Source organism: Struthio camelus, chromosome 16, assembly GCF_040807025.1.
Source record: "Struthio camelus isolate bStrCam1 chromosome 16, bStrCam1.hap1, whole genome shotgun sequence".
Classification (NCBI taxonomy): domain Eukaryota; kingdom Metazoa; phylum Chordata; class Aves; order Struthioniformes; family Struthionidae; genus Struthio; species Struthio camelus.
The window spans coordinates 17,393,187-17,411,720 of record NC_090957.1 but is presented as its reverse complement, the minus strand read 5'-3'; the positions used below and the strand labels follow the sequence as shown (position 1 = coordinate 17,411,720).

Genomic DNA, 18,534 nt, shown 5'->3' with positions numbered 1-18,534 from the left:
TTCTATGTTTGACAGGTCTCAAGTATACGTTATTAGCTGTAAAATCCCTAAACACTCAGTCAGTCATGCCAAGTGCTATTCCAAATTCACAGATATCCACAGTACCAATTTTTTTATCCAGGCTACTTTACCAGTTACTTAAGTACTCGGGGATCGACCATCTGATGACAGGTAGTAGAATTTATCCATTCCATATTTTTATATGTCTAATATTTAGAGCTTTTGAGACTATTCACAAAGCTAAGACCAGATCAGAAGACAGTACATTCTGTCATTCATATTAACAAAATACACGTAGATATTCTGATCTAATTGAATTGTGTTTCTCCTTCCCAAGGAAGAGACACCGCATTCAGTGGTGCATGCATAGACAATGATGTCATTCAGGTATGCAGTGTAGGGACTGCAAGTCAGTCCCTCTGCTTTGATAACAGACCATTTTCAAAACTGAAGATATACAGCTGAAAAATACTGACTCAGAAGTAAAAGATTGCAAGCCCCTGGACCCTGAATTCGTAAGTGAGAGCACATCAGTTGCATACACCCTGCTGAAAAAGTTTCTTGTTTGAAAAAACACACATACTTTTTGGACTGCAGCAGTGTGTCTCTTTGCCATTGCTGGTGAGTTCATAAGGGCTCAGTGGGAGAGCAGCCTTGTCAGCTCAATAGGTTTTCCTATCCTTCAGCCAAGAGAAATAAAAATTGAAATGAAAGGAGAGGGGAAGGAAGAAGAGCTACTATATTTCATTCTCAAAGACATTTTTGGCTTTGATAAATATAACTTGACCAAAAACCTGAGAATGAAAATGCTTAGGCATGAGGGAAAGTCATAACATGCTTCAGCTTTGGTACACAGGCTATAACAGTGCCATACAATTTCCCTAAACCCAACAAGATCACTCAGTACGTTGGTTTATTTAGAGACTTTTTAGTAGCACTTATTGCTATAATTATCTGATCTCTTCACTTAAACCAAAGAATTAATCAGCACAAAACCTTCTGAACTGAAAAATTACCTCTCTATTTAATGAACAAGGAGCCCAGAAACAGACAGCTAAAATAATTTGGACAAGATCATAAAGAAAGTTTGTGGCCTGTCCAGGGCCTTAATCATAATTACTTTCACACAGCCAGGAGCAAAAAAAAAATTCAAATAGTGATATAAAATTTTGTTTGAAGAGTCTGCCAGATGCTTACCTGACTTGTACATTTGGTTGACAGACAAATCAAATGAACAGTTAGCAAATTGCTTGCATGATGGCCCATCCACTAGCTCCCATGACTCTGCCAGAAGGGAAGAGATTAGACCAAACCCCGCTAATCAATAGACCTGCACCTTAAATACTGCACTTGAGGAACTTAAATCCTTTATGTTGCAACCTGCATTGCCTACACACTTTTATAACAAGAAATGTGGAGGAAACAACTTTATGCAATCGGTGAAGGGCAGAATTTATAATGGCATAGCTCATTTGAAAAGCAAATGCACTGAAAAAGAGTGTGGAAAAAAAGGCTCATAGAAGGAACATGTAAGATTAAAAATATCTGTAAATGCACAGATATTTATGCTATATTTAACTGCTTTTGTGCATGCAACAACCTTAATTACAAAGGGAGAGATTCCATAAACAAGGCTATTATGTCAATAACAATGTCTTTTTAAAGCAAGTCTTTAATTCAGTTATAAGGCTTAGAGCATTACTGTCTGGAGTTATAAAACCAAAAGTAATTACAAAGGAAAGTCTGCATCAGACAGTGGGTATTAGTGGAGTCAGACCATGGCTTTGGGACTGTATTTACTTCCCTCTTTGTACATAACTGATACAAGCTTCTTTCTATTTTCTCAGTTCCACTACAGATGTCAGGAAGTTCAAGCAGCTAGTAGACATTTGCAGAATGAATCATGGGGCACCAGTTTCCATTTTGACAAAAACAACTGCTGTTCAGTTAACAAGATGATGCTGACCAAATGGGTGGATATAAAAAGTGAACTTCTGGAATTGTTGCCAGAAGGGCTCCGCCAGTGTGAGAAAGCTATTTGTGCAGACTTAGAGAACTTACGTTTTTTCCTGCGCTTAGGAGACTATTATGTGGTTTCATGTTCCCATTCATGTACCTGAGGAGCTCAGCCTGTGCCATGGCTACCAGTTTTGACTTTCAACTAGAGAAGATATTCTTTTGCTGGAAGACACCAGAATCATTAAAGTTGGAAAAAAAAAGCAGATATATTTTATGGAACAGGGAGTGCTATAGGAGATGAAAAAACAGTTTCCTTTGTTGCCTATTGCCAAAATTTCAGAAGACCAGGCAACAACTTTAAAACAGTCAAGGGAACAGCCACTAAAAAAAATTAGAATTAGGAAATAGGCTATTTCGAAAGTAAGCATCTGTAAGAGCAGCCAGCATTTTTCAGCATTTCTCTTATTTCCAGATAGAACACTGAAGAGTTAACAGACATCTGTTTACTGCGCTGCCATCCCCTGTCCGCCCACCTCCCCCCCCCCCCCCACCCCCCAAAATCCACAGAACAGTGCAAAATGAGGAAGGAAATCTATGCGGTGAAGGAAGATTCACATAAACCCTGTAATTCATGTATTAACAATAAAAATCTCTGATTACTTTTGCACCCATTTAAGCAAGTAAGTTTATTTTTCTCTGCAATTTTCAAATGTCTCTGTACTTTCTTAGGCATCAGAGGCACAGCAACAAACCAATGATAGCTTTACTGGAGTCATCCTTATTCAAAATCTGGATAAAACTAAATATTGTCCAAAAGGCAATGCTCAGTGCTTCTCCCTAAATGGGGGAAACATACCTACCTTAAGTGGTCTTTTTGACTTCTTATAAATAACTTTGTATTTCAATGATTAAATTAAAGATTTATTGGAAGGGAAATGTCTCCATTCTTTAATTTCTCACTGCTCATTTTCTGTTGTATAGATTATAAAGCAGCATTCATTAACAATTCATAGAGAATTACCATATTCAAGTAGCACAGCAAGTTCCTTCTACCTACACAGGCAAAATACTGCATAACCCTGCTTAGTCCCTTTCCTTATTTTCCAAGATGGATCATATCCTTAAAAGGCTAGCATTTTATCACCTAACAGAAAAAGAATTAGAACAGGTATCTATTAGAAACAGTGAGGAACTTTCAATAGCAATCATTTAATCAAATTTTTGCTGATTGCCGACACTGGAGAGCTGTAACTGGAAACTTACGAATTGAGAGAACGTGTGTGAAGCTGCCATAGAATTAAAAAAAAAAAAAAACCCAATGAGATGGTGTAAGACTACCTCACTGCTTTGAACTTTTCAGTGCATTTCAGGTTGATGCAAATAAAAAAAAAAAGAGTTGTCAGCTTTGTTTTAGAGGGACTTATACTGGAATTGCTGACAGTCCTTAAGCGGAAGCAGAACTGCAGGATATGCCTCTTTACATAAGAGTGCACTGCCGGGAGCCCAGCAGCAAAAAGAACTAGGACAAATTAACAGAGAAAAATGATGAAGCACAGGTTGTTCAAATCCCCGGAGACAAACAAGCTCTCTAATGTAGATCAGGATTTCAGAGAAAAGCTATCTGTGAGGTTTGATGCTCTATATAGTAATATCTTACAGTTTGTCTTGTTCTTACTCTATGCATCTGCTTCACATGTTACTTAAACAGAATCAGCTAATCATTACTGCAGCTTAGTTGAGATCCTCCCAGTATTAACTATAATGTTACATAATAAATATTAAGAAATATGCAATGACATAATGCAAAGAAATTCCATTCTATGATCCTGGTTCTACTTTCAAGATTTCTTATGAAAATTATTTCCTTGGATTTTTTGGTTACTAGTCATTACTTCAGATTTGGAATCCTCAGTCCAAAAGTATTTGGCACACAATAAACATCTTCTTATATTTAAAATCAATTATGAGCATTTTTTAATTTAGCCAAAAGAGCTTAGTACGTGGATCATGCTGCCTACAAGGCAAGTATGAAAAAAATACCTGTGCTTCGTCAGCATGAACTATTCCTCCAGATGGATGGAACTCTTTCTGTCACAGAGGTACACAATACCACTTGCTCCAGCTCTGTTATGTCTATTGTCCCCACACACAAATCCAGAAAGTGAATGCAAATTGCTCCTGTCCTTAACATACATAAATCGGCCTCTCATTTTCTTATAAAGTCTAGCTAAAGAATTGGCCTGTTGTACAAATGGAAGTATCACTTACCTTTAAAGGTCAAAACCAACAGGCCCAACAGATGAAGAGAGGAATAAGTGCAGGAATAGGTGCTTAGCTTTACAAGTTTATATAAAAGCAAACAAAAACTTAAAATGTTCAGCACATACTCAGATAAGGGGGTAATGAAGCAAGATAACATGTTATTGGGCCTAAAGGAAGAAGTATCTTATGGACTTTGTGGCCCATTTACCAGAAAGAACAGAACAGAACAGAAAATCAAAACAAATGAAAGTAAAACAAATCCTCTGAGTTGACAAAGAGCTAGCATGAGAGAGATTAGTGAACCTGTCACTTGGAAAAGCCTATAGAAACAACTATCCTTACAGAGCAAAGGAGGATGGATTGGCCAACAACCAGAAGATGGAAAGGAAAGCAGACAGGATGGAAGGAGAGGAAGATTAGGAAATTTAGGACAGCAGGAAAGTCACTCTAGAAGGTGCCCAGCTAACAATGCCAGCCTGGTATATAACAGCTGAAGGTCTAGAGCAAAAAAAAAAAAAAAAAGCATGGGAACATGGAGAAAGAAGAGAGAATATACCAGCAAGGTCAGGTTTTTCTACTCCCAACTGAATAAGTTTCAAGAACTCCACCTGTTCCCATGGCAAGTGGAATATTAGTTTTGCATCCTTCATTTGGTGCATGAAGACAAATAAACTGATCTAGTGAACTATGGGAGTAATTCTGCCAATGAATTGGTTGGCCACAGGGAATTACAACACAGGAGTTCCTAATTTCTTGTCCCATGCGCATGTCAGTGATTAGGTCAGGAACACATCAGAAGATGCTGACAGAAAGAGGTAAATGAAAAGTTATGTATATTTAACAGAAGAATTTACCATTTCCAAAAAAAAGAGAAAACATTTGATTTGTAAATTAAACACAAGGTTCAAAATTTTCTGGCTGTTAATGGTATAGAGAAGCCTATGTCTGGGTCCAAAGAATAATGAATGCAATGGAATTACTTGCATTGGATAGACTGGATTACTTCTAAAGATCTATCAATTAAGCCATTACTACTTAAGCATTTGGTTCAAATCTCACACACACAAAAAGTCACCAATAATCCTTACTTTCTAGTAGTTATCCTGCACTGCATGAATTAGAGAGCCGTGGATTTGTTCATATAGTTCCCTTCACAACTACTAGTGCTAATTAGTTCATGCTAATTGTTGACAGTATCAATAGAAAGACCATCAATAGAAAGTGTTGGATCAGTCAAGGAGAGTGATGTCTTCCTATTCCTGCAAGAGCTCACTGGTGAAGGCGTGTTCTTCAGGGAAAGCTTGGTCCATCACTGATCCTCTGATTTGAGGACTTCAGACTCCAAAATCACCAGTCTTACTCCATTAACAGTACCATTAACATTCATTGTTATTAAAAATCAGGATTTTTTCTCTCTGATAATGTGTATGAGCGCATTCAAACAGCCTAAGCCTTCTGCCCTGTATTAACTCATGGAGCTGGAAACCTTCTACCAGCAAGAAATTCTCTTACAGCAGTTACCATGGTGACACCTGGTAATAAATATTTAAAGGCAGCTCACTCATAATCACATCTATTGGATATCAAGAGGCTTTAGTAAGGAGGACACGAGAAGCTTGAAACCAGAGAGCCAGGTCTAGTGGTGGTGTAAGTGGACAAGAAATCTATGGAGTGAGATCTGCTTATACCACCACTTTGTTGGACACAAAACACCCATTCTGTTCAAATCTGAAAAGGCACTGAAGTCTACAACATAAACTGTTCTGAGTTAATCATTAAGAACTTTGTTCTGAAAGCCTCATTTCAATAGTTGTGGCTCTATCAATCCTTTCAGAGGTGCCAGTGCCAGAAGTATAACAAAAAGGTGTGCTACCATTCATTAGAACCGGGCTACCCACATTAGAACCGGGCTACTGGAAACTGCCCTGCCTACCAACATCACCTCAAAGGGGTTGTTTCGAACAGAGAAGTGCTGGTAGCAGCAGCAGCAGCAAACAGTGCCCTCTGCCTCCACCCCTATAGCGTGATGCCCGGGAACTGATGAGCCCCATTTGTGCAGCAATAGCCACAAATTCCACTACAAACAGACCTTGCCTCCACACCTGGAGGGCTGAGCTATCCTAAAGAGTGCCATGCTGCTTTTTTGAGATTACAATACAGTGAATAAACATGATTACAATACAGTGAATAAACCTGAAGCTATCTGAGTTGAAGAAGCATCTTTAGTGAACTAGAGTTATAAGCTATCTGAGTTGAAGAAGCATCTTTAGTGAACTAGAGTTATGAATGTTAAATAATACATTTTTTTAGGCTTTAACATGTAGCGTTGCAGTCCACTGGAATGTAACAAAGAGACTCTGCAGATCATACCTCTAGATATGAAGACGCTTCACTAAACTGGCAAAGCCTATGTCACATTTACCAAATTGAGATTTCCTTTCTCTTTTTGCTGCTTATTTCCATGACAACTTTCCCCCAGTATCAACTTCTTTATATTGGAAAGGTCTCTCAAAAGAGAATGTAGGCTTCTATAGCAACAGCTAAAATCCCTGGGAGATGATGATGTCTGAAACTTTATACAGATCTTTTTTTAGTCTGTGAGTTACAACACAAGCACATTTCAAATTTCATAGGTGAAAACAACAGTATGGCTAATATTAGGGAAATAGGGAAGAAGGGAATGAATAGCTTGCTGAAGCGGCACAAACACAAAGAAATCACTTCACTTTTAAAAAGAGGTGGGAGAAAGAGCATGTGTGCTTTAAGATATAAAACGTAAAGAGAGACGATGAGATCAAACAAATGTCTTGAAACCCCACATCCTGCTCCTTTCCCCCACTGAGTTACAAAACAGTCACATGGAACAAGTCTGCTGATCCTAAAAGGAGACTTTATTTTAAAGCATATATGCATATATCTGCAGTCTGCCTTATATTGACCTGAAGAAAAGATCAGTGAGTCAGGATGCCTTTTTGGTTTTAACTCTCATATGTCTTCCATTTCTAGCTACAAACTAACCTTTTGTCAGTGTATTACTGTTTGCCGTCATAGTGACAGTACTTTTCAGCATAAAAAGCCATGTTACCTCAGAAGAAAAATAACTGCACTCTCAAACAAAAGATCAGTTAAATTCATGTAGGCCAAGAGAAGTACAGAAGTTAAAGCAAATTTCATTTACTGAATTTAGACATAGTTCACTAAGCAATTTGCTTCTCTAATGCCCTTTCAAACATAAGATCTTAAAATTTTCTAACCAAAATATTATTACATTCACAACCTGAATGAGAGGTAGGAAAGCACCAGCCTTAATTTACAGATGGGCAGACTATGGAATGGAAATGTAAAGTAGTGCTGCCAAAACCAGGACCAGAGCCCAGCAAGCCCTGACTCGCTTCCTTTTACAGCCACTGGAAGCTCTTTGCTAGAGGTAGGAGGCAAGGCCTGCAGAGTGACCAATTAATGCAACTGGAAAACGGTCAAACCTTCTTCATCGCTTGTGTGCCTGAAAGCTTTTCCTTTTTTCATGAAAATATCTATTAATCTGTTATCTCTTCCTCTCATATCCCTAGATGATCACTGTTCTGGTAAGGGAAAAGGGGGTGGATGGGTAGGCATAAGAGTGAAAAAAATACATTAACCAAATTATTTTGACTTCCATTTTCAGCCACTTTGTGTCGAGTTAGATAATTACAGGAAAGGCTCTGGAATTGAAGGGAATTATAAAACAAAGCTGAGAGCAATGAAAACTCTTTTTTTATAGCAATGCCAAAAATGACAGCACAAGCCTATTGAAAACCTGGGAGTTTGACAACCAAGAGAGGGATACAAAAAAAGGATTTCAGCCAAAAGTATTTTTTTCATGGTTTAAATTTTTTAGAACCCTGTTTGGAGAATATTGAAGTGCAGGACAAAGGCTGAGTGACACTGCTGTACGTATAGGTCAAGTGAAACCAAGATATTAAATATTCCTTAGGTGCTGCCCTCTGCTGAAACAGACACTGAATACATCGGCACACTGGCAACATAGGTGGCTATAGAAATTGCTGATCATCTGCCTCGAACACTACCATCACATAGGAAAAACATACAGATACATGCACACACACCTGAGGAAAATGTTTCATCTGGGACTAGGCAAGGTTAAAAATAGCCTAAGGCCTTATACTGGACTTAGAGCTCTGAGACTCCAATCCAATTCAAGTGTGATTTTAGGCACACTATTCAGATGAGAGCCTTGTGAAGGAAGCAGATCAAATGCATTGGCTACACATCTGCAATAGTGAAGGTCCATAGATCTATGAAAGAATATAAACAGCTTGAAGTTTCATATAAAGAGTTTGTTAACCAAAGATGTGTGAACTCTCAGATTCTCCCTCTCCATGCCTCAACCCTCCATCTAATTTCACTCAGATGGAAAGCCCGTTCAAGCTGATGAGGTTATTCAAATACTCAGGCACATTTATTTCTTCATATGTGGAACACAGATCTGCATGCACGGAAAAAGAAAAAAACATTTAAATATCTAAAAGGAGGGAGAAGAAAAAATATAACGAATAAATATACAAATATTTGCTTCTAAATATAAATATTTGTACAAACATGTTTATAAACATTTCATTGTATTTGTAAACAAATATAAATGCCACGTTTTCTCCAAAATCCAGGAACAAAGAAAAGAAAGTCAAAATAACATTCTAGCTATACATGTAAACTCTCAGTACTCAAATTCTAGATCCAAGAGATCTTTTTTTGCTTTATGTCTGTGGAAAATAGGCTTTGCAGTGTGACTTCAAAATCAGTCCAACTAGGCTATTTTGGATCAAGCAGAAGATTGAAATCTAAAGTTCAGGACTCCTTAGGGACATCATCCTGCCAGCAACCTTCTCTTCCTTGTAAAGATACTGCTTTACTAGATTGTAACAGCCTGCTTTTCAATGGTTTTTGACCTTAAAAAAAAAAAAAAAGAAGCCCCTCTCTACCCTCAAAAAAAGAGTAAAGAGGGAACAGCATTGAGCAGTTCTGAAGATCCAGCCAGTAGAGGGCAGTGGAGTTTAAGAGGAAAGTTGTTGACAACTTCATTCAAGGAAATATTGGAGTGGTAAAATCATCAATTTATATTGCTATTTGAACTTATTCATCCAGGCCAAAAGTAAGATGTAAACAAGATACAATGCAAAGGATAAATAAAGAAAATCAGAACGGATTACTTCAGAATCTCTAGAGAGCTGAGTTTCATGGTGTGGTATCAGGAAGATCTCATACTTGATTCATTGTTTAAAAAATAATTATTAAAATCTTTTAAGTAATTTTCAATTATTGAAATACACTGCTTTGAAGCATCCTATTGAAACCATCACAACTATTTCTCAGGACTGAAAGGCTATAAATTACTTTTTAATTTAAAAGAGAGAAAAATAAAAAAGAAGTCCAAGCTGATTTTGTTTCAGCATACCTATCTTCACTTGTGCTAAGTTGAGCAAAAAACTGGTTCTAGTCCACAAGAACAAGGTAAAACAGGCTAAGCGAATGAAACACAAGCAAACCATGTATCAGAAGACTTTTAATTTTAACAGCTCCTTGGTTACCAAAGAAGTACAAAAGAAACAATTCTCACCTCATTACCAAGCAGAACAAGCATAAAAGAGCTAAACTTTTATGTGATTCAACACTAGTTAAGTTTGCATTTTGTGACAAAGATGGATTTTGTTTATGCCCTAAACACTTCCAAGCTATAGAGGCCCTAAAGTAAAATTTAGGGCCAAAATTTATGCCAGAGGCAGGTGAAGTTTGCTCAGAAGGCTAGAGGAGATGCCCTGACCGTCTCATCTTTTCACTTAGCATACGGAAAACGTGGAAGACAGGAGGTATCTTGTCCGAGCTCGGGCTAGGACCTCACAGGCTGAAATCGCTCTGTGCCATGAAGCTCTTCAGCTCTCACCGTGGATGACATGGGACAACCATTGGGGTGCACCACAATTTCCCACACGTCCGTGCTAGTAACCCCTTAGGTGCACTATAGCAATGAACCGTTGCTCTCTAGGACAAGGACTTTGGTAGGACTTTGTCCCTGCGGTGGTGACGGCGGTGACACTCAGGCTCCGCTCCCACCCCAGCGAACTGTGGAGGGACGTTACCTGCTGAGTTGCGTCGCCCTCACCAGATCACGCTCTGGACTTGTCCTGACGGCTCGAGGGATCGTACGGGGGGAGGCTGCCCCGTTCCCGCCCGCCCCGGCGCAGGGGCCTCAGACCTGTTGCCCCCACAGACAGCGGCGCGGTCAGTCAGGTTGGGGGGGGGCGCACCCCTCGGTGCCTCCCACCTTCTCTCCCCGCGCCTCAGCCAGGGCAGCGGGACTCAGCCCCGCACTGCCCTCAGCCTTCCCGCAGCCCCGGCTCTGCCCCGGGCGAAGCCCCCCGACCTGCCCCAGCCCCAGCCCCAGCCCCGCTCACCTGCCGCCGCTGCCGCCTCTCGAGGATGCTCTGGCAGCCGGAGCCCTCGCCTCACCTGTAACGGTCCTAACGGCCGCCAGGGGGCTGGCGCGGAGCACGCCGGGTAGCGTAGTTCTCCCCGTGGCCCCAAGGGACTGCCAATCCCATGAGCCCCCGCGCAGACCACCTCCCCGCCTCTCTCGCGGAGCCTGCCGGGAGTTGTAGTTCTCCAGGGCAGGGAGCGCGAGGGAGCGCCGGCGGCGGCTCCCCTCAGCGGAACTACAACGTCCGTGGGGCGCTGGGCGGGGGGGGGGGACTGCCGGGAGCGGGAGGGCGCGTTGCCCGCCACAGCTGCGCCGTGCCGAGCCGAACCGGCGGGCGGGCGAGGCCGGTCATGGCGCCGCCGCCGCCGCCACCCCCCGAGAGCCCCGAGGCGCCGCCGCTGCAGTACAGCCTGCTGCTGCAGCACCTAGTGGGCGAGCAGCGGCGGCCCCGCGCCTGGGACCCCGCCGCCTTGGGCGGCATCCCCAGCCCGCCCAAGAGCGAGGAGCAGAAGATGGTGGAGCGGGCCATGGAGAGCTGCGCCTTCAAGGCGGCGCTGGCCTGCGTGGGAGGTGCGGGGAGGGCCGGCCTGGGTCTGGGGGGCTTCGGGGCATGAGGCAAGGGGTGTGGGGGGGGAGGCTGCAGCACGGCGCGCCCCCCAGCCTGCTCCCCCTGCTGAGCCCCCGCCAAGCCGGGACCCCCGTGTCCCTTCCCTGCTCCAGGAGCGAGGAGGCGCCGCAGCCTTTCCCCGGCCTCCTGGCGAGCAGGGCGGCTGCGGTGTCCGGGGACAGGTCCCGCGGCGCAGCGGTGAGGGAGAGCTGGGCTGAGCTACTCTGATCCCCGTGGGGAACCCACTCTAGCGGGAGGCTCGTTTTATGCCTTTTTGTCTTCTGCAGGGTTTGTTCTGGGGGGCGCATTCGGCGTGTTCACAGCAGGCATCGACACCAATGTTGGGTTCGATCCCAAGGATCCGTATCGCACCCCGACCGCAAAGGAGGTCCTCAAGGACATGGGGCAGCGAGGCATATCTTATGCTAAGAACTTCGCCATTGTGGGCGCCATGTTCTCCTGCACCGAATGTCTGGTAGAGTCTGTGAGTAACGATTTCCTCAGCATTTTAAAGCGTCTTCTTGTGTGCATAGCAACTTCTTTTACTAGATCTAAATAAATATGTATTTCCCTTTAAAACGAGGGGGCGCAGACAGTAATAGGCTAAAGTTTGTTCTGCTTCTTGGCCATCAAAGCTTTTCAGCTTTGTGATGTGTCTTCAGAACTGCTGTTTTCTATGGTGGAACAAGCAGAAGGGTGCTCTGCTTCAGGTCCATGCGATAATGAAGTGCTTGTCAGTTCAAGGCCTGAATGCATTGGCACGTATAAACAGTACTGTTGAAACTCTAGCTGCAGTTACTTGTTTTTAACTTTAAAAGGTCAGTCTGTGACTTGCAACCTGGTAATTTGAACCTATAAAAATTTCAGACACAGAAAGGGATCCTTTGATGGAAATTCTTAAGAAACAGGCCTTTTTTCATCCTGCCCCTAAAGCAAAAAAAGACCTTGTACAGCTCACTGGTGAATCTCTCAACGATTTACTTAAATAGGAAAATTAGCCTGTTTTAATTTTCAGTGCTGCCTTTTCATTGAAAACACAATTATTTCTTTACTCATCTAGAAGAAAAGCGTATTCTCGTGCGTAATGGACCAGTACATAGAGATCTCTGCACTAGTGAAAAGTTAGTATGCTCTGGCTATGGAAATAGTTTTATCTTCGTCAGCAGGGTGCTACAGCCCGTGCCCGTGCTGAGAAACGGGCTATGTGGACAGGTTCAGTGTTGCATTCGCATGATTATAGTGCCTTCAAACATCTCTTGAGCTGGCACCTCTGCACAGTGCTGTGTTCTGGGAGCTGTATCAGATCACCTGAGAGCCACAGCACTGCATTGCACCATATGGATATGACTTACCTCTGCTAGTGACCCATTCCTTCCCCTCCTCCCGGCCCCAAAAGTCTTACTTTGGAAAATGCAGGAGGCCATCTGCTGAGAACAGAGGGAAAAACATCTTCAGCTGGGAAGGGACTGGAAAGGCGTTTAATATCTGTTGGCATTAGCACAGATACTGAGTGTTCATTCCATATTTGCTTTTTGACTTTGATTTTTCATTCCACAGTATCGTGGAAAGTCAGACTGGAAGAATAGCGTTATTAGTGGCTGCATCACAGGAGGAGCAATCGGCTTCAGAGGTTGGTAGTGACTGCTATGGGTTGTTTCTGTGATGAGTCTGTAATTTGATTAAGTAGCAAGCAGCGTTTTTAAGGCAACGCACAAATCTTTTGGGGGTTATGATGATGTCAACGTGAGCAAGTATTCCAAACTGGCAGAATTGCTATCTCTATCACTTTCCTGTCAGCTTGAAAGATTTGCGTGGGTAGGAAAAGCTGGTCATACAGGACAGTGAGATATGAGAGAGGAAAAAAAAAAAAAAAAATCAACAGAAGTGACTTGAAAGTAAATCAGAAAATGCTCTTTGCTATCCACACTCTTCTAGGGTGTCATGGGGACGGAGCCAAAAATACACAGTGAGCAACTCACTGAAGTTATAGCTTTTCTGTTAACAGAGCTCTACTTTATATATAGTATTTCACTGGCAGGAACTCTGTTAGCTTGAACAATGTGTAAAATGCTACCCTCCCTTCCCTGAGATAAATCAAACAGGCAATTCTACCTGACTGTACAAGAGCAGGAGCACTGAGATTTTAGTCCATCAGCCACTAGTGGGGACCTTGCTGGGAAGCCTTACGCGTAATGACAGCTGGAGAGAATCCACAGGGCTGCTCTGCTCATCAGAAAAATTAAACAACTCTCACCTCTCCTTTAAAAAACAAACAAACCAAAAGCTGCCCAAAGAGCATAAAATAAAAGAAAGTGCTCTTGAAAGCAGTCCTATTTGAGCTTGTTACACTGTGTCTATCCTGGACGTATTCCTCCTAGAGCTTTTAAAGCAGCAGCTGCTCTTCCTATACATCTGTTGTCCAGCAAAGATGCTTGCAGCGCCCAGATCAGAGTGCACTGAAATCATGACCACTGGAGTTTTCTCTTCTAGCCCTTGGGGGGAGACTTGGCAATACAGAGGCCAGTCAGTGTGTTGAGCTAGTCCAGCCCTGGGAACGCAAGTCCAGCATGTGCCGTCCACTTGGGCAGTGGCAGTGCCAGCATTCCCTGGTAGAGGACTGTGAGGTTCCTGCAAGTGTAAGCTCTTCAAGCCAGCAGTGTAAGCTAGTTACTGGGAGGAAAAATATATTTCCTATTTTGTCTCATTCTTTCCCATCCCTTCTGCGTTGCAGCTGGTTTGAAGGCAGGGGTTATCGGATGTGGTGGATTTGCCGCGTTCTCCGCAGCAATTGATTACTATCTACGGTAACAGCAGGATCCCATGGGGCAAGTTTCCCTTTTGTTCCAGTGCTGCTGGTAAGAGCCTACATAACAGCAGAGGAACCATCAGGCATACCTTTCCACTGCCTCTGGAGTCCTGATCGGTGCAAACTGGAGAGCACTGGCTGCTTTTCCTGAATGACTAACAATAATCTGGCTCAGAGCCTTGGCGTGCTGCTTCAGGCAGAGTTGCGGGAGTGTGTGAGGATGGAGCAAGCCAGACACAGTGAGCAGTATCACCAGTATGGATCAGCTGACTGTCAGTTTCCAGGAATCAAGCCTGGACTCTGAGCTTTCTAGATCCTTGGAGTCTGATTTTAATTAAATCTGTTGCTAGCACTGAAAGAGGCAGGAGGACAATCTTTGTGAAGAAACACAGTGGTTTAGGTTACCATGTATTTGAACATGCTGCAAGTGTTTAACAGTTATCAGTTTGCAGCTTGCTACTCTGTTGGGGAGAGGTAAGGTCCTGTGGAGAAATAGTTTGTTCCAGGCTTTTCTTAAAATACCAACCGAAGACAAACCACCATCTGTACAACTTGTCTTATTTCAAGTACAGAGATGAGAGCCAGATTTCTTTACCATGTTTTAAAGGGAAAAGCAAAAAGGAATCCTTAGTGTGGTTACTGGCAGACGAACAAGACAGTTTAAGGGGAAAAAAGGGGTAGCTGCAGAAGTATAATTCTCTGTAGCCACTTGGCTAGCCTGATTTAACCTCACTGTGGGAGTACAAATAATCTTGCTACTGCTTTAACTGCTACAGGCTCACACCATTAGTTCCAGCAGTTTGATGGCTAGATTAGAAAGCAGAGTTGTAAGAATAAACTGCAGTTGGACTGATAGCGAGGCATTCACTTAGCACACAAACTGTTTCCCATGACGTTCTTGCACCACCCCCGAGTGCCCCAGTATTACCCTGGGGAGATCAAAGAGTCATTTCTGCTGTATTTCTGCAAAACATTGATACTGAAGTCAAAACACCTGTTTTTGAGCTCAGGGAACTCCCTTTTTCATTTGCGCTTGTGTTAGGTCTATCTTGCTTTTATAACCAAACGCTAAAAGCTCCATTGTTATGCCTCAGGGGATAACTTTTAAACTCAAAATTGTTTAGAGTGGTTTTAACCTTCCTTAAGCCACTCTGCAAGGGAAAAACCCATTCTTGTGTTTTAGAGGCACTGGGATTTCAGATGCAGTGTACTCCCCTAATGGGGGTTCCCCCCACTACTTCCCATTCTGCGCATCCGTGGTTTGGCATCCCAAAACAGTAATAGCACTTGCTTACCTGGAAGAGCAACACCAGCAGGTTAGCTTGGCCGATAAGTTGGTCATTTTGGAGGCATATTGTCTCCCATGCCCACATAGACAAAACCATGTGATCTACCAGATGAGGTTTGCAAATCGCTTGCTCTCCTTTGCTGTGCCTGTCCAGTATCCTCAGGCCAGACGCTGTGCGAGTCAGCTGAATTTGAAGCTTTAGTAATTCTGGGCTGATTAAACAGGCTGGCTCCAGACAGTCCAGGTTTTTCCTCCAGAATGTACAGCAATGCAAGGATGTAGCCCAAACCATAAGATCTCTCTTAAAAGATTGCCTGGCACGATGCCTGTGCTTGTACCACTGGCTTGAAACACAAAATAGCAAGATATCCATGTCAGGGGAAGACGCTATGATGCCACGGCGATCAGTTAGCACAGAGAGCAACACCACAGGGCTCTTTTGTGCAAATGTTGGGGCTTTGCATTTTTATTAACATTTTTTTTTCTCACATGGTTTACAGCCATTTAAAGTTTATAATCTACAGAAATTGAAACAGAACACAAACAAAAATATATCCTTAACAACTTTTAAAAGTCAAATATTAATTAACAGTTCTATTCTACCCATAGCTGCAAAAGTCCATCCCCCCCCTCCTTTCCCTTCGGTAGGGACAAACAAGAGCCAGTCACTGGGACGGCCGCAGCCTGTTGTGGCAGGGCCGTGTGGACCAGGCCTCCAGCCACTGACAAGCAGGCGGGGGAATTGGCTGTAGAGAGTCTCCATCTGGAATGACACTATCATGGACAGAGACTTGGATACATGTAACAAATCAGACACACACAGGGATCCCTTGTGCAGTCAGATCTAAAACTCAACCTCCTTACTGAGTCCAGGGCCAAGAAAGACGCCTGGTTATTTTCTACAGTGCTGTTTCCCTTCTGTTTAGCTGGTAGTCAAGAGGAGCAGGGTCTGGAGTGTGAGCCCTTTAGAGGGGGACCGAAAGGCCTCCCCTCCTTTAGTTGCGTTGCTGGTGCGGGGCTGGCAGGTGCCGCCTTCCCAGGGGAGGTGGGCTTGGGACATACCTGGTGCATCAGTGGAACGCGGACGGGCTCTACCTGGAACAGTCTGTTAGTCAGATGGGTAAAGGCAACACGACTGTAAGCAGGGATACACTTGGTCACTTCTGGTCCATCTCCATTTGGCACAGGAGAGACAGGGCCAACGCGATTGCAGAGGGGGCTTTTCCCACAAGAACACAGACTCAGCTCACAGAGCGAAAGGATTTGTTTCCCAACAGGTACCAGCACCTACCTGTAAGCCTGGGAGGGTGGGGACGTAACGAGAGCCAAGCGCACAGGCAGCCGGAGCAGAGCCTGGCAGCAAGTGCATGCAAGCTGCCGCACTGCCTTGGGACACGGCTTGACAGCTCCAACCATCAGCCTTTGGGTCAAGAGCTGGCACTGTTAACTGAAATGGAACTGACCCAGCTGGGTGCACCTAACCTGACAGCAACTGCTTTGTGAGAAAGAGAGCAAAAGAACCACTTCTGCAAACAGTGCCTCCAAAGGCTTTCCCTCTTCTGGTCCCTCTGAACTGCTGTTCAAGCTGGGTCACTGGCCAGTTGCAGCGCAGATAGCACTTGCCTCCAACTTGCACTGAGGCAGAGCCAGTTGTTTCTGTTTGCCTGGTGTTCAGGGCAGCAGGGAAAGGCCAGGGAGGGTTAAAAAAAAAAACAAACGACACTTTCCCTTTCTAGTGGCCATGGCAGGCCACTCTGCTGGTTTGCAGCAAGAGGCTGCAGCCGGTTTTGTGGCCAGGAGTCAGTAACTCTTTTGGCAGTGCTCAGCTGGAGAGGGGCATGCATGCACAGCTAAGGCAGAGACAGCCTCTTGCTTGGCAAGAGTGAGGCCTACACCCCGTTCCCTTCCTCACTAGGGCTTGTTGGAAAAATTTTTGCTTCTTCATGCTCTGACAGTCATGGGCCAGAACAGAGGTCTGGGGTCAGCCTATGGCCAGAGGGAGCAGATGGCCCTGTTGGCCTTCCCTCAAGCCTACCATGGTTCAAGACCTCTCGTTCCAGCCTTGGAATAGCAGGTTACCCCAGATTGCTGCTCAGGAGATGAGAAACAGTGAGGGGAAGTAACCACCATGCTATGCACTTGCAGGCAAAGCACACACAAGGGCTATAGAGGAACTGGCCTGAAAGCACCCAGAAGAGATGTGGTGAGGAGGATGCAGCACCCTGCTCCTGTGCTCCCGTAATCATAGGTTTGCTCAGGGCAGAGCAGGGTCCAGGTGCAGGGTCCAACATTTGCGCAGGCAGCAAGCCAAAAAGGAGCAGCTGGTCGTCACTCACCGGGGAGGGAAGCCCTCGAGTTCCCAGCCTCTGAAGCGAGCTGGTGCTGCACATGCAGGCATGGGCCAGGCGAGCTGGGCAGCGAAACAGGCACTCATGGGACGCTGCAGGCTTCGAGCTGGGCGAGACGCGGAGGACGCTTGGTAGTAGTTAGAGGGCAGAAAGGAATCCAGGAGAAAAATAGCCAAGGGGGAAGCCTGTGTCCACAGCCCTTGTCAGTCACTACCTCTTCCGTTGAACAAATATACATAAAAACAATTCCTGAACACAAGAAGGGACATAAGACACGGCTACTTTACAGAGGGGCACGGTGCCTGGGGTGGGACCATGCCACTGGTACGCGATTGTACAGGAGCTGCAGGCAGCACCATCCTGGGCCCAGGCTGCTCTCCCTGGAAGGGGGGTGGCCATCCAGTCCGTGTCCCCCAGCAGGGAGGCTGGGAGTGTTCGCAGCTGGGGCCTTCCCCCTGCAGGCTACACGTCCGTGGAGAAGTAAAGTGTGTTGCGCTTCAGCTCAGTGAAGGAGATAGGAGGATGCTGCAGATAGTAGAGGAGGACCTGGACCTACGGGAGGCAAACAGAAGGTGTTTGGGAAGGGCCAGAGAGGGGCAGAGCTGCCAGGTTCCAGTTTGTCTCCACACTGCCATTTCCAGTGAAGGACAAGTCTACCCAGACAGGCAGGTAAAAACCCTCCTCTCCAGCCTGCCACCCCTTCCCATGAGTGTCCAGAGGGCCTGGGCTAGTGCAACCTGCAGTGGCACCTGGTGAGCCCGCAGCAGCACTGCGCCTGCAAGCCTGCGCTCG

General features: G+C 44.5%; 2 protein-coding genes across 6 annotated transcripts in view; one reads left to right on the top strand and one right to left on the bottom strand.

Moving 5' to 3' along the window:
- Positions 1–10,959: 10,959 nt before the first annotated feature.
- TIMM22 (translocase of inner mitochondrial membrane 22) lies at positions 10,960–17,759 on the top strand. Its single transcript, XM_068910636.1, has 4 exons — positions 10,960–11,263; positions 11,588–11,784; positions 12,858–12,930; positions 14,032–17,759. Exons 1-4 carry the CDS (start codon positions 11,044–11,046, stop codon positions 14,106–14,108), a joined length of 567 nt encoding a protein of 188 aa, XP_068766737.1. The 5' UTR covers positions 10,960–11,043; the 3' UTR covers positions 14,109–17,759.
- ABR (ABR activator of RhoGEF and GTPase) overlaps positions 15,830–18,534 on the bottom strand; it is a 55,551-nt gene continuing 52,846 nt past the window's right edge. For all 5 annotated transcript variants that reach the window (XM_068910631.1, XM_068910630.1, XM_068910633.1 and 2 more), the window contains one exon: positions 15,830–18,294. In XM_068910631.1, the coding sequence (XP_068766732.1) occupies positions 18,205–18,294 (90 nt within the window). In that variant the 3' untranslated portion in view covers positions 15,830–18,204. The remainder of the gene's footprint in view (positions 18,295–18,534) is intronic.

Coding starts and splice junctions, on each gene's coding strand:
- TIMM22 (XM_068910636.1), top strand. CDS start 11,044: ATGGCGCCGCCGCCGCCGCCACCCCCCGAGAGCCCCGAGGCGCCGCCG. Junction 11,264..11,587: donor GGCGCTGGCCTGCGTGGGAG/GTGCGGGGAGGG, acceptor TGTCTTCTGCAG/GGTTTGTTCTGGGGGGCGCA. Junction 11,785..12,857: donor CCGAATGTCTGGTAGAGTCT/GTGAGTAACGAT, acceptor TTCATTCCACAG/TATCGTGGAAAGTCAGACTG.